The following is a 15,388-nucleotide window of genomic DNA, read 5'->3' on the forward strand; positions in this document are numbered from 1 at the left end:
AACAAGATAGTGTTATTTTTTAATACATGTATTTGCCAATAAAATTCATTAGCAACCTAGTGTCTGTTCAGATATCTCAGATTTCTGGAACACAAGATAAATCCAATCATGTTTCAGTTATTTAAAATGCTTGGACTTACAATGTGGTTTTATTTGACAGGATAATGTGCTTCATTTAATTTTTAGCCTTTTTCTGTACTGGCGGCCCGGTGGCAGGCTGAGTCTGTATCAAGATAACATCCCCAGATTGATTATATAACATCTACTGCTTTACATGTTATATTCAATTGTGATAATTAAAACCATACAATATTAATGCCTGCACTTTCACCCACCCTCCCCCATCCCCACCCGATACAATAACTCATTTTACTCTTGTTGGTCATTTAATTCTAACTAGAACATCAAATCAAGCTCCATTCAATTCTAAACATCCAGAACTTCTGTTTCTGTGAAATGCTGTGCGCCCATTTTTTAACAAAGATCACTATACCATAACATACCATAAAAGCATTGATACAATGAATGGCTAGAGATAATCTCCTAACTCCCACCCATGTCACTGCAGAAATGGTTTGAGAAGTTGCCTTCTGCCTAACACTATCATACATTAGATGGACACATAATGCCAGAATAACTCAGCGGGTCAGGCAGCATCTCTAGAGAAAATGGGTAGGTTATGTTTTGGGACGGGACCCTTCTTCTTTGCTCTTTGCAATGGAAAGAATGCTAGACCTTGTCTTGATACTAAATGGAATCCTGGCAAATAATCTATTCCTCTTCATTTGGGTCATTATTTTGGTATGAGAAATGGATTACAGACATCAATAGACAATAGGTGCAGGAGTGGGCCATTTGGCCCTTCGAACCAGCACCGCCATTCACTGTGATCATGGCTGATCATCCACATTCAGTACCCCGTTCCTGCCTTCTCACCATATCCCCTGACTCTGCTATCTTTAAGAGCGATAAGAGCTCTATTAACTCGAAGAGCTCCATCTCACTTTATCACAGGATCTTAACATGCAAATCCAGAAATGGATACAGTCTGGCATTCTGCAACAATTGTAAGCTGGTTGTTGGTAGGTTTAACTAACCATAAGATGTGCTGTGTGTACACGTTGTCAGGAATTTCATAAATTAATGGTTGTATATTAGGTAGATAGCTTAGTGTAGCTAAATGAAACTTTGATACCCAGGTGGAAGTAAGCCAAGCTGATCTCCAATTAAGAGTGTAGAAACAAGGAACTGCAGATACTGGTTTACAAAAAAAGGATAGCTCATGACCGCTCGTAAGGAAATGCCCTACCTGAATGTTTTTAAATAATTACACAGACACGATATCAAATTAAATGAGCAATTCATTGAGGTCCAATTGTTGTAGAAGTAAGCAATCTTCATATCCCATTGACAAATTAAATCATCCAAGGCAAGAAGGAGAATACTTTTACAGACATGATGCACAATTTCCTTCGCTAGATACAGTGGATGTGGAGAGGATATTCCCAGTGGTGGGAGAGTCTAGGACTAGAGGGCACAGTCTCGTAATAAAAGGACACACCTTTAGAATGGAGATGAGGAGGAATTTATTTTGCTAGAGGGTGGCAAATCTGTGGAATTCATTGCTGTGGAGGCCAAGTCATTGGGTATTTTTAACGTAGAGATTGATAGGTTCTTGATTAGGAAAGGGCGTCAAAGGCTACGGGGAGAAGGCAGGAGAATGGGGTTGAGGGAGAAAAATAGATTGGCCAGGATTGAATGGCGGAGAAGACTCAATGGGCCAAACCTCCTAATTCTGCTCCTATGTCTTATGGGCTCTTCATCCCCACACCTTAGAATGCCACATAAACCCTCAAGTGTTTCTCAGTGCTAATTTTGTCGAATTGGGTCTTTTGTTTGATTTCTCTCTCTTTGACAATCATTTCTTTTGTCTCTTGCACAGGCCAGGTAGTTGCGCAGGATCACCGTCTCTGGAAAGATACATCACCTCCAATGGATTTCCAGATGACACCCTCAACTTCATTAAAACACACCCTCTACTGGACGAAGCTGTCCCCTCAATTTACAATAGACCATGGTTTTTGAGGACAATGGTCAGGTTGGTGGTCCTCTTTAATTAGCCTTAGCTTAAACCAATGCCGATCCTTTCTTACTGGCCTGTCATGGTAATGTTTATGAAGTAAAACAAAATGACTGATTATTTGAAGAGCAATCTTCAAGATATTAGATAGAACTTTGCACATTGGTGGATTCAGATTCAGATTCAATTTTAATTGTCATTGTCAGTGTACAGTACAGAGACAACGAAATGCATTTAGCATCTCCCTTGAAGAGCGACATAGCAAACGATTTGAGTAAAAAAATAATAAGTGTCCGGAGGGGGGGGGGGGTGATTGGCAGTCACCGAGGTACGTTGTTGAGTAGAGTGACAGCCGCCGGGAAGAAGCTGTTCCTCGACCTGCTGGTTCGGCAATGGAGAGACCTGTAGCGCCTCCCGGATGGTAGGATGGTAAACAGTCCATGGTTTGGGTGAGAGCAGTCCTTGGCGATGCTGAGCGCCCTCCGCAGACAGCGCTTGCAGTGGAGCTGCTGTCTTACAGCGCCAGAGACCCAGGTTTGATCTTTACTACTGTCTGTCTGGAATTTGTACAATCTGCCCGTGGCTGCATGGGTTTCCTGCAGTTGCTCTGGTTTACTTCCACACTCTAAAGATGTAAGGGTTTGTAGGTTAATTAGGTTCAGTAAGTTGTAAAAAATTGTCCCTAGTGTGTGTAGGTTTGAGTACAGGGTGATCGATGGTCAGGGCAGATTCAGTAGGCCGTAGGGCCTGTTTCCATGCTGTATCTCTAAAGTCTCAACTGTTATGGTACATAGAAATAAATTATTTCTATTGGTAAGAGAAATTAAGAATATAGACTCCGTTATATAGTTTTAGAATAAGGTTTGCAGGAGAAAAGTTGCAAAATATGGCAAAAATGCTAAAATTATGCATCAATGTTATTAACAAATCTGATCTTACATTAAAGGATATGGAATAAAGGATCATCAAAGATGATTTTATTGAATGACTAAGCAACCATGGCAGGGCTGTCATCTAAATTGCCTAATTATGCTCCTATGCTAAAAAAAATCATACTTTGAGTGAGTTTTATCAATATTATTGTATCAATTGGACTACACAGGCCAGGAACTGTTATGGTACATAGAAGCAAATTAAGAACATAGACCAAGCTCATTATATGAAACAGAATGGTTCCCCACTGGGTTTTCTATTCATTCTATTTAATGGCTGTCAGCAAAGATATTTTCATAACTGTTTGAGTATGTTAAGTAAGCAGATTTGTTGACGATTATGGGGATACCATACAACTGTGAAAGAAAGAACATCTTTGAAGCAAATATGAAATTACATCAGACTGAAAATTAAGAATATAAAATGCAGAAACAGTCTCTGCAAGAAAAATGGGGTTAGTGTGAAGGAGCACATTGGAGACATTAAACTTGTCTTTCTCGTTTTACAATCTAATTGACCTTCTGTAAACTTTTGGCATTTCAAGTAATTACTTTTTAAGGGTGGATTTTTTGCTGTTCAGGCTTTGATACTAGTTTTAGTTGGCTGTGTAAGCTCCTGTTCATTGGTGGTAGTGCAGTTGCTGGGAAAATATTTATTTAGTGCCTGACTTTGTGGAGCGTCTGGTAGAAGGCAGCACAGCTGGTAAGAGTTTAAACAGTGAGTGCACTGTTATGCCCATATATAGAGAACGATCAGTTCTCTAAAAATCATATTTCATGGGTTGAACAATGCAGCCCTTGGTACAGATATATTTAGAATTTAAGGTCTGTTGATCTGCCAGTGTAGGTGAACAAAAGGGAGCTTGTCTGCTTCTTGAAGCAGTCAGCATATTACAGCTAAATGGGAACCAACTCTGGTTAAAGAATCCACTTGATAGGTCACACACAAGCAAAAGCTCTCTGTTATATTGTGAAGGAACTTGTTACATTTTGATTTCATCACACTTGGAGATTGTTGCTCCTTTTTACCAGTGCATTCTGGGTTTGACATTATCTATTGGCTTTTTTATTTAAATGGAGCGATTATTTTGTTTGAGATGATTCTGCAGTATACTTTAATATATATATATATTCCTCTTAATATTTAGCATTCAGTGTGGTTCTATAGTACAGCTGAATTTTAATGAAAACCATTCATTGTTTTAAACAGGTATCGATTGACTAAAATAGCAGTGGACACTGCAGCGGGCCCATGCCAGAATTACACCGTGGTGTTTCTTGGATCAGAGAAAGGAATCATCTTAAAATTCCTGGCCAAAGCAAATATGGGCTCCATCAATGATAGCATCTTCCTGGAGGAGATTAATATCTACAATGTAGAAAAGTAAGTGCACCATCAGTTCACCGTTGTGATTAAAACTAATTTACTCATTGGTTTATGACAAATACAGATGCACCACTGGTTTTCCGGTAACTGGTGGTCCAGTCCCTCCTTTAATGCGGATAAAATTAAGAGAGTGCAGTTGAAATCCTACCCCGAAAGTCCGCCTGAAAATGTGGCGCCTAGGCCGGGTCAGGCAGCTGATCTCAACCTCATCGGGCCCTCCGTAGCCGATCAACAGGTTGAATTTGCCCCCTGCTGCTGGGGCTCTGGAATTGTGGCCAGGCTGGAGCCAGCAGATCCTTTCCTATAGTCAACTTCTGCAGATGATTGGGGAGTTGAGGCCAACAAGGGTGAGCCATGAACATACTGAATGATGGGTTAGGCCTGTGGTCTACTCCTACTCCCATATTCTTGCGTTCTTGTGCTTCACTGTCATTTCCCATGTCATCAATCACATAATGATTTCCACCTTGCACGAAGACCAAAAATATGAATGATTCATTAATTGGGCCAGGGAATAATTCCCTGCTAATTCCCACAGAAACACAAAACATCCCTGTGTATTGAACGTGATTCTCATGATGTCAATTTGTCCGTTCGGTGTCAGGTGCAGTATTGATGGTGTGGAAGATAGAAGAATCGTGGGAATGCTGCTTGATAAACCCAGCAATGCTCTGTTTGTGGCCTTCTCCACTTGTGTCGTGAGGATGCCTCTTGCTCGATGTGAGCGGCACAACAAGTGCAAAAAGTGAGTAGTTCATTGTTCATAAATTCATAAGTTATAGGAGTACAATTAGGCCATCTATTCCGCCATTCAATCATGGCTGATATATCTTTCCCGCTCAAACCAATTCTCCTGCCCACTCCCCGTAATCCCTGACACCTGTACTGATCAAGAATCTGTCAAACTCCGCCTTAAACATATCCATTGACGGCCTCCATAGCCGTCTGTGGCAGTGAATTCCACAAATTCACTGCCACAGACTAAATAGATTCCTCCTCATCTCCTTTGTAAACATATGTCCTTTTAATCTGAGGCTGTGGCCTCTGATCCTAGACTCTCCCACTAGTGGAAACATCCTCTCCACATCCACTCTATCCAGACCTTTCACTATTTGAGTACAGGGTTTCTAGCGGCACGTGTGTGTATGCAACTTTGTTTGGGAGGGGTTCACATGGATTGTGCCTTGGATATGCATCCAGAAGTCTTTTTTTGTCTTCTCTCCAGGGCTTGTGTTGCCTCTCGGGACCCCTACTGTGGTTGGCTGAAGGAGGGATCATGCGTGCAGCTGTCACCGACAACTAAGTAAGTGATGCCTTTTACATAAAGGAGAGGTGAACAAGTAAAATCTGTGACTGGAGAGGTGAAGCCAGCAGCATTGACAGAACATGGGCTGAGCCCTGTTGGCAACTGCTTTCTATTGAAATCAATGCAGTGAAGTTGTTTGTTGCCTGTTCCCCTGAGCCCTTTTGGAGGATTGAATGTCATCTGCTAATAGCGGACAAATTGGCTGCTTGTCTTCTTTTATTCTAAATGAACAGTCACTTTTTGGTGGTCTTGGTGGTTAGAACTCAGACTGAAAAATTAATGAGTTTACTAAAGTGAAAGCAGAAGTTTGCTTATGAAATAAGCATGGATTATGAAACATGACTTATGAAACATGGAATAAGAAATACTGATATTGTGTGGGTACGTAACCTTACCTTTCTCCCAACCCTTCCCTTGCCCCAGTATATTTTTCCTCCTGTGCCTTCAGTCTTTAACCTACGCGCAGAGCGTAAATGAGATACGTTTTGCCGATTTGTAGCACCACTGCTCCCCTCCAAGGTGGCCGGAAAGCAATTTGCCTGATTTACATGCCCATCAATACTGAAATACACTGATTCTTTGAAAGACACAGCTGAAGTAAAGAGCTTGGCAGAGTGGCAAAGCGCAAACACAGATCCTCACTCACTGATCACCCCATTCAATGAAAGAAGAGGCAGATCTTTATATTAATATCTAACCATATGGTAAATACCACACTATGAAAAGGGTAGATCCTGGCCCCGTATAAATATTGGGTTTTGCAATCCATATACATCAAGCATTCAGAAGAAAAGATCATTTCTAAATGGCCCAATATCTGCATCAGAGGGTATTACACTATTTTTTTCTATCACTAACGTGGTGCATGATGCATCATATTGCATGCTATTTCACACCCTAAAAGAGGACACCATGCAACCAAGAATTTAAGGAAGATAAATCAATTGTATTTTTTGGTGCTCTCAGAGTGCTGGCCCACTTTATCTACTTTCCTATAAAACTCTCAAACCAAGCAGCAAACAACCTTTGCAGCACTTGGTGCCAAGTGGTTTCACAGATCCAACAAGTGTCAAATTGCACCCATTTCCCTAAAAGAGACCTAATGCTCAATATCTGGAAGAGAAGGGAGGTAAAGTGATAGTCAGTTTTGATTATAATTTCATCCAGACTAATCACATAAATACTGCAGTGATGGGGCAGATTAGATGGCAATTATCCTGTTGCAAGTATCTTCCTTCTCAAAGCCTCCCAGTAGGTACAAATCAGGAATGTGATTGTAATACTCTCCAGTTGTCTGGATTAGTGAAGTTCCAACAACATTCAGTAAACCTTACACCAAGACATCAGAGGTAGTCGACTTGATGTATTGACTTGTAGCCCACATTGCAACCTGCACATTTGTTTCCTCCATCACCTGGGCCACCTTGGTTGCAGTGGCTAAAAATGCAGGACAGTTATTCTTTAATTTAATTTAGAGAAACAGTGCGGAAACAGGCACTTCGGCCCACCCCGTCCCCACCGACAAGCGATTCCCCTACACTGGCAACTATCCTACACACTAGGGACAATTTACATTTTTACCTAAGCCAAATAATCTACAAACCTGTATGTCTTTGGAGTGTGGAAGGAAACCGAAGCACCCGGAGAAAACCCACGCGGTCACGGGGAGAACGTACAAACTCCGTCCAGTCAGGATTGATCCCGGGTCTCCGGCACTGTAAGTCAGCAACTCTACTGCTGCGCCACCGTGCTGCCCTAAGTTAGCACTGACTAAACTCATGATCTGTTTCATCTGGAAGATCAAGAGCATCAGGTGCATTCGTGCACCAACAGCTGTAAGATTCCCCTTCAAGTTTGTATGACGATAGTAATTGCTGTATTTATATTTTCCCAGTTCAGCTGGTTATAATATTTTCGATATAGAAATTGTACCTATTCCACATTGTACACCTGCCATTGCCCACCTAATTCAAATATTCCTGACTAGGTCTGAAATCACATTATTCTACCAAATATATATGCTTCATTTAGGAATTGTATGTCCAACCTAAGAAATAATCCCACAACATCCCTTAGCTGCCCTTACTTTAGTATTGAAAAGTATGAAATCAAAAGGTATTAAGGTTCAATCGTAAGTAAGGATATGTACGTTTGCCCCCTACTATATCCCTCATCATATTCCTAACCCTAATCCTCCAGTTCTCTAATCTGAAGACTCGGCTTCTTTCTCAACTAGGATTAACTAATAGGCATAGATCAGGTGTTGTCCCAGGACAATCTGTGGGTGATATTGTCAATCCTATCTGAAGTATATGCTGATTTTGAAATTTTAAGACATTTACTTATCTTTTTATTCTTAATAACCATTGGATGGTATTCTCTCTTTCTCTTACATAGATCATCATTTGAACAGGATATCGAGCACGGGAACACAGATGGTCTGGGAGACTGCCAAAGTAATCAAGCCTGCTTTTATTCATGGGTCAAAGCCATGTCTTCTGCAATACGATTGATGTGCAATATTATGGAAGCCTAATGGCTGGATAAGACAAAATACATTTCCCTGGTGTTTTTGCACATATGCTGGCATCATCACTGTGCATAATACTCATATCTGATTTATATGAAACACGGATGCAGATCTCAGCACCCAAGCTCACAGAGCTATTTATTGCTAGTTGTTTTTGCTCGTAATGTAGTCTGGTGTTGCAGTTTCACTAGATTGGCACCTCATCATTATTATGTATGTTGGTGGGTTGTTTGGCAGCTCTACTGATTGCTATGGAGGAGGATGTGGTTCCATCAGACCACTCCTAAGCATGGAAGGATTCCTGACCCAACATGATTCTGTTTAGTTCTTCCCTTAACCAGTGTTACTTCACCCACTTAAGTTTTCCTTCCCCCTGGATTCCCCCTTTACATTTCTGGTCATCCCCTCCCATCTTCTTCCCTCAGCTCCATGGCAACCGCCTCATATCCCAGCGGGCAGCCTGCTGTCATCTGGAAATGCAGAAGTCAGTTGTGAAATCCAATTTCTAGTCTGTAATCATTGCAAATCTAACATTGACAAACCTGGTTTTGGCAGTTGATGTATTAATGTACAACATCGAGTAAACATTTGACTGATTTACCCCCAGGTTAATAACCCATTATCTACAGTTTATTAAACATGGTTCAGCAAGGAATTCAGGAAGGTGGGTGGGGAATAGCATTGGGCATTCTTAAAATTGACAAGGTGCCAACTCATTGAAACTGCAATGTAGGATTATTTGTATGCTGAACTGCAATGGCAGCTTGCAATATACAACCTCACATGCACCAAATCCAATTGAAGCTCAGCAGTCCTTCCATGTCTAGTCATGAATGGTGGTTGGCACTGGGAGGAGGAGGTTCTATCAACATCCCCATTCTCAATAATGACGGGGCCCCATGTAACTGTTAAAGAAAAGACTAATGCATGGCAATGATGTACTCTCAGTAGTACCCACTGGATGATCCATCTCGGCTGTCTCCTGAGATCCTCAGAAGCCAGTCTCCTGCCAATTCAATTTGCTCCATGTGATGTCAACAAATGGCTGAGTGCACTGCAAACACAACAGGATCAGACAATATCCAGCGTTGCTCCAGATTGCTGCACCTTTGGTCAAGTTGTTTCAGTACCAAACACACAATGTGGAAAATTGCCCAACCATATCCTATTCACCAAATGTGGGATCAATCCAATCCAGCTAATTAATACACAACTAGCCTAAAGATAGACACAAAGTGCTGGGGTAACTCAGCATCTCTGGAGAAAAAGGATGGGTGACGTTTCGGGTCGGGATCCTTCTTCAGAAGAAGGGTTTTCAGTTCTTCAGAAGAAGTGTCTTCAGTCTGAAGAAGGGCACCGACTCAAAACATCACCCATACCTTTCCTCCAGAGATGCTGCCTGACCCGCTGAGTCACTCCAGTACTTTGTGTCTATCTTTGGTATAAACCAACATCTGCAGTTTATTGTTTCCAGAACTAGTCTACCTCCAGTCATCAACATAAATGGATGGAACCTCTCATTGAGGGTGCTATCAAGCAGCAGTTACTCAACAATTAATAGCCCAGTTTGGGTTTTGCCAAGAACACACAGCTCCAAATGTCATCATCACCTAATTCTAAATATGGATGAATGTGTTGAATTCCCGAAATGAGGTGATAATTTCTGCCCCTGACTGACAGTGTGCCAGCAAGCACGATGCCCAGGAAAAACTGGTCAATGGGCATTAAAAGGAGGAAAACAGCATGTGGTATAGATGGAATCGATGAGGATGCTACCTGTCCCACTCAGTTGCTCCAGCATTTGTGTCTACCTTCGATTTAAACCAGCATCTGCAGTTCTTTCCTACACGTATAACTACCATTGGTCAGAGGTTCATGTCCTGACAAGTTAAGGCCTCTACAGCATGTATAAGTCACAGATCAGGAGCATGATAGAATTCTCACCATTTATTTGGATGAGTACAACGCCAACAACTCTGAAGAAACTTGATGCCATCAAGGACAAAGCAGCCTTCTTGATTGGTGTTTCATTAACGACATTAACCATTTATTTGTTGCACCATCAGTGCACATTGGCTGTTCACAAAATGCTCTGAGAACGCCTCCCAATGCCGTAACCACTCCCAGCAAGAAGGACAGAAGTATCTGGGGTATTGGAACATCAAGTCTGGGTTCCTCTCTAAGTCGCAACCTACCGGACTTTGGAAATGTATCACCAATCCTTCTTCATCGTTAGATCCAACCCCTAAAATTCTGTATGTTATACCAAACTTTGAGACTACATTCATCAGAAGGACTGCAGTGTTTTAAGAAGTCAGCTCTCTAAATATCACCATCTGAGTGGCATTAAGAGATGGGGAATAAATATTGGCCTTGCCAACTCTATTCCAAAAGTGATTTAAAAAGCTTTAAAAATAATCTCATGTAAAACTGAATACTGCGGCAGAAAAAAAAAGTGCAGAGTAAATATTAGGACTGTTTTAAGGAGACTGTTGGGAATATATTCAATACAATAATTTTCTTTCCACAAGCTACTTACTCAGAAAAAAATCATTAAAAATCTTATATCATATCAAATGAGATACAATTTATATCACCTTTTACTAGATACCTAGATACAGGCAAATAAACTGTCTTCTTTAACCCATGGTTACATAGATGGTTAAAAGATGGACGGTTTCAATAATGGGATGAGAAATAGTTGACAAAACCTCGGCTTTCAAAGAAAATCCAGTTCTCTCAAATGAAATGAAATGAATTGCATTGGTCTGTTTCTTTAAAAAGCATGTTATAAGCAAAGAAGACTTTACAAGTAATGCATTCATGGCAATATTCTGCATTCCTTTCACCATTCCTGGTTACTTTTGAAAAATCTCATAACACAATACTACTTATAAATGGATATTAAAACAAACTTTCAGATTATTTGGAGACACAATAAACTGCAGAAACTGTTTTACAAAAATAGACCAAATGTGCTGGAGTACCTCCGCAGAACGTGTCCTCTGGTGATGCCGCCTGACCTGCTGAGTTACTCCAGCACTTTGTGTCATTTTTCTTTCAGATTATTTCATAGCTTTTTAGTTGCAAAAGAATCCTTAGGAACTATGGTTTTCGCAACTATGATGTAAACATGATGTAATCCACTAGGTGCAAATTTCATTTTTAACAAACTTTTCCTTTATTTTTGCAGACTCCTTTGTGGCTCTGAATGGTAAGTCCATCTGATTATACTGCTTGACCATTGATTGTGAGAACATTGGATGAATAATGCATCTGTCCCAACTCCTAACTTCATTGTAATCACTGGTGCTCACTTTCAAGATTTATATTGCAGTTTTTTTCTGTATTTCTTTTCCTTCTTTTGAAGCATTTTGTTTTCTTTTCCATCATTGTTTTCTTCTTAGACTTATCAACCACTCCACAAGGTCATGAAATGTCTCGTGATACAATACATGGTCAGTGTTTATTTTTTAACCCTGTTTTATTGACTTTAGTAAGCCTTTATTTTAACTGTAAATCTACCCTCCAACTAATGTAGATTATTTAGCTATCCTTTCTTTAGTTTCCCTGTCTTCTATTATTCAACCTTGCTAATTAGTTTTCTGTAGATTTTAGCATTAGTACAAAACCCAAAGCCTTGCTGATTAGAGTAATAGTGATACCTAATCACAGTGGCTATCCTTGACTGACTATAAACACCATTATTGTGTCTAAAACACTGCACTCATCCATAGACTTGCTGCTAACATGACATCCCATGTTTTATAATGCTGGACCCTTTTTACTTTATTCACAAATTATGGAAAATATTTAAGCCTCAAATGTTGATCTCTGAAAGTGCAATCCTACCATATCTTCCAGCAATGGTCTTGCCTATGGATTGTTCTAGAAATCAGCAGATGATAAAGAACAAGAGTTCAGTTTTTCCATGCATTGTGAAACATTCATGGATCAAACTTCAGTTTCCTTCCTAGAGTACAAAGTGCTGGACTCTCAGCTGGTCAGGCAGCATCTCTATCTTTGTGTGGCTTCATTATCCCTCCATTGTTCTGTGATTTTCATCCTATGGCCAGCTGTTTCTCCTAGAAAACAGATTCTTCTATGAATCCAGCTCCAGCTCCCATTATTCATGTGTCAGAATGGGCAGATAGCAGACCAATCATTCACCCAGTGTTGTCCCTATGACCATATGTTGTACCTCCCGAAGAAGGTTGCTAAGTACATGTAAGAAGCAAGAATCCTGCCCCTATTTTTATCCCTCTTCTGGCATCACCAGCCCAAGCCCTATAGGTGCCTGTCTAAATGTATCTTAAAAGTCTAACACCACCTTCCAAAAGTCTAATACTAACTTCTAACAGTGAGTTCCAGATATCAACAATTTCTGTGTATAAAAAAAAACATCCCTTCAAATCCCCATTAAAATGCTTTCTTCCACGGGGAAAATATTCTGACTATCTACCCTATCTATGTCTCCTATAACTTTACATATATTCATCAGGAGAAGACAGAAAAACGGGGTTGTGAGGAATTTCATTCGGAAAGATCAGCCATGATTGAATGGTGGAGCAGACTAGATGGGCCGATTGGCCTAATTATGCTCCTGTGTCAACTTATGTGTCACTCATTAGCCTCCAATGCTCCTGGGAAAATAAACCCAGCCTTTTTATTCTGTCCCCATTATTTAAGTCCTTCAATTTAGGCAACATCTTGGGGGAACGTAGAAATAAAGAACTGCAGATGCTGGTTAATACACAAAAGGACAGAAAGTGCTGGAACAACTCAGTAGCTCAGGCAACATCTCTGGAGAACATGGACAGGTATTGTTTTGGGTTGGGACCCATCTGCAGTCTGAAGAAGGGTTTACCTGAAACATTACGATTCCATGTTCTCCAGAGATGCTCCAGTATTTTGGGTCGGAACTCTTCCTCACACCGGTTCATGTTGTCCAGATATGCTGCCTGACCTACTGAGTTACTCCAGTAATCTGTGTCCTAACATCTTGGGGGATCTCCTCTGCATGCTCTTCAGTACAACCACGTCTATCCTGAAGTGTGGCAACCCAAACTGCACACAATACTCCAAGCGCAGTTTATCCAGTGTTCTGTAAAGTTGCAACATAACACCCAACTTTTATATTCTATAACCTGATCCACGAGGACAAACACGCCATATGCCTTTTTTAACCAACCCGTCTACCAATGATGCCCCTTTTAAAAAAACTTCCTAAATCCCCCTGTAAACATAGAAACATAGAAAATAGGTGTAGGAGTAGACCATTCGGCCCTTCGAGCCTGCAACGCCATTCAATATGATCATGGCTGATCATCCAACTCAGTATCCTGTGCCTGCCTTCTCTCCATACCCCCTGATCCGTTTAGCCACAAGGGCCACGTCTAACTCCCTCTTAAATATAGCCAATGAACTGTCCTCAACTACTTTCTGTGGCAGAGAATTCCACAGATTCACCATTCTCTGTGTAAAAAATGATTTTCTCATCTCGGTCCTAAAAGATTTCCCCCTTATCCTTAAACTGTGACCCCTTGTTCTGGACTTCCCCAACATCGGGAATAATCTTCCTGCATCTAGCCTGTCCATCCTCTAAAGAATTTTGTACATGAGGTTTCTATAAGATCCCCCTCAATCTTCTGTACATTAACCTTCCTTGGCATTCTATAATTTATAAAATATGTCCTGCCCCTATTTGACTTCCCACAATATTCTATATATTGTGTTTACAGATTTATATGTAACTGCAACCCTGCAGATTTCATTACTTAACTCTCCATTTTGTTGGTATCTTAAAAACGTAGTGTTGCCGACATAAATACATTTCTAAAGCCAAACATTCTGGAAAGGGAAGATATTAGCCAACACTGTTAAAAAAAGAATGTAGCTGTAATTGTTCCCTTGGCTTCAAGTCATATCTTTTTGCAGTTAACTCAAGTGAAAAAATATTCTATTTTGCAATATTACATTTCTAATAATTATAAATTATTTTTATCAGAGTATAATGCATTCTCAATCATTCATCTCCCAGTAGATAGTTTTTTTTTTTCCAGAAACAAGGCATTAACAGGATAAGATGCTCACTCTCACTCCCCTCAACATTTTTCCTTTGTAACATAAACACTCCCTTTGGTTGCACTGATAATACCTCATGTTAAGCAATATATCCTGTCAAGGTTGATGATGAATAATGAAATGCTCCTGTCAGCACAATCTTTCAGCGGTTGGCATCAAGTAAAAATAAATCCATTGTAATGATTAGGTCCAGCAGACCAAAGGACAATCCTGTGGCAAAATCATAGTTAACAATCCTGTAAGTAACTGCCTCCATCTCTCAGCAAGGACTCTTATCACCATCACAGTTATTCAGAGCTTCTGTCACACAGATGCAGTGTGCCAAAGGCTGGCGTGAATTGTCATTGTTGCTACTTACTTCATTGCAGATTTAATGTGAAAGAGGAAAATAACATTTCAGTTAATTTAAAATAAAATGTTTTTTTTTAAACAATTTACTTAAACTGGAGCAGATGTTCCTTTTTTTTTCCTGACTTAACAAGCTCAGACTCTTGAGTAAAACAGAATGACCTTGACTGTGTTTACAATGATGACAGGCTACTTCAGCTCTGCCTTTTCCACTACCACCCCTCCTACAGCAATTAAGGAGGGTTATGATGCCCAGGGGCGGATGCTGGATCAGAAGAATGTTATTGCGTCCTCAGAAATCATTGACCCAAATGTGATTAACCCTCCACACATTCACCATGATACCAACGGTAAGGCCTTGGAAACACATCTTTCCTAGGGTGGGTGTAAATGGAAGGGTCGCTGCTTCCAGATGGATAAAATCAATTGGCATCTTATACAAATACGTAAAGAATTTAACGGTTCTTGGTGTCACTCCCAAAAGTGTATATCTAAGCAAATCAAGCATAAAGAAAGCTCTCATCCTTAACTGATCTGCTCCTGTACGTTACCTCAGACTCTTTGATTCTTAATTCCTAATAAATGTTGGCCTCCCCAGCAGTGCCCTCACCTCATAAATGAATCAAATATTAAGTAATAATAACATTTTAGAAAGGAAATGGAATCTTCTAATTTGCACCTAGACCTTTCACCATTCCTTCACAAATGTCCAATATTGAAG

The 15,388-nt window shown here is 40.3% G+C and overlaps 1 protein-coding gene across 10 annotated transcripts in view; it reads left to right on the plus strand.

The window, feature by feature from the left end:
- Window positions 1-15,388, plus strand: part of sema6a (sema domain, transmembrane domain (TM), and cytoplasmic domain, (semaphorin) 6A) — a 105,947-nt gene that overhangs the window by 76,903 nt on the left and 13,656 nt on the right. For 6 of the 10 annotated variants that reach the window (XM_055633155.1, XM_055633154.1, XM_055633150.1 and 3 more), the window contains exons 12-19: window positions 1,943-2,098; window positions 4,223-4,396; window positions 5,004-5,144; window positions 5,625-5,702; window positions 8,103-8,161; window positions 11,429-11,449; window positions 11,643-11,693; window positions 14,856-15,017. In XM_055633155.1, the coding sequence (XP_055489130.1) occupies window positions 1,943-2,098; window positions 4,223-4,396; window positions 5,004-5,144; window positions 5,625-5,702; window positions 8,103-8,161; window positions 11,429-11,449; window positions 11,643-11,693; window positions 14,856-15,017 (842 nt within the window). The remainder of the gene's footprint in view (window positions 1-1,942; window positions 2,099-4,222; window positions 4,397-5,003; window positions 5,145-5,624; window positions 5,703-8,102; window positions 8,162-11,428; window positions 11,450-11,642; window positions 11,694-14,855; window positions 15,018-15,388) is intronic. The other 4 variants (XM_055633156.1, XM_055633158.1, XM_055633157.1 and 1 more) reach the window with 4 other exon arrangements.

This window comes from Leucoraja erinacea, chromosome 3, assembly GCF_028641065.1.
Source record: "Leucoraja erinacea ecotype New England chromosome 3, Leri_hhj_1, whole genome shotgun sequence".
Classification (NCBI taxonomy): Eukaryota; Metazoa; Chordata; class Chondrichthyes; order Rajiformes; family Rajidae; genus Leucoraja; species Leucoraja erinaceus.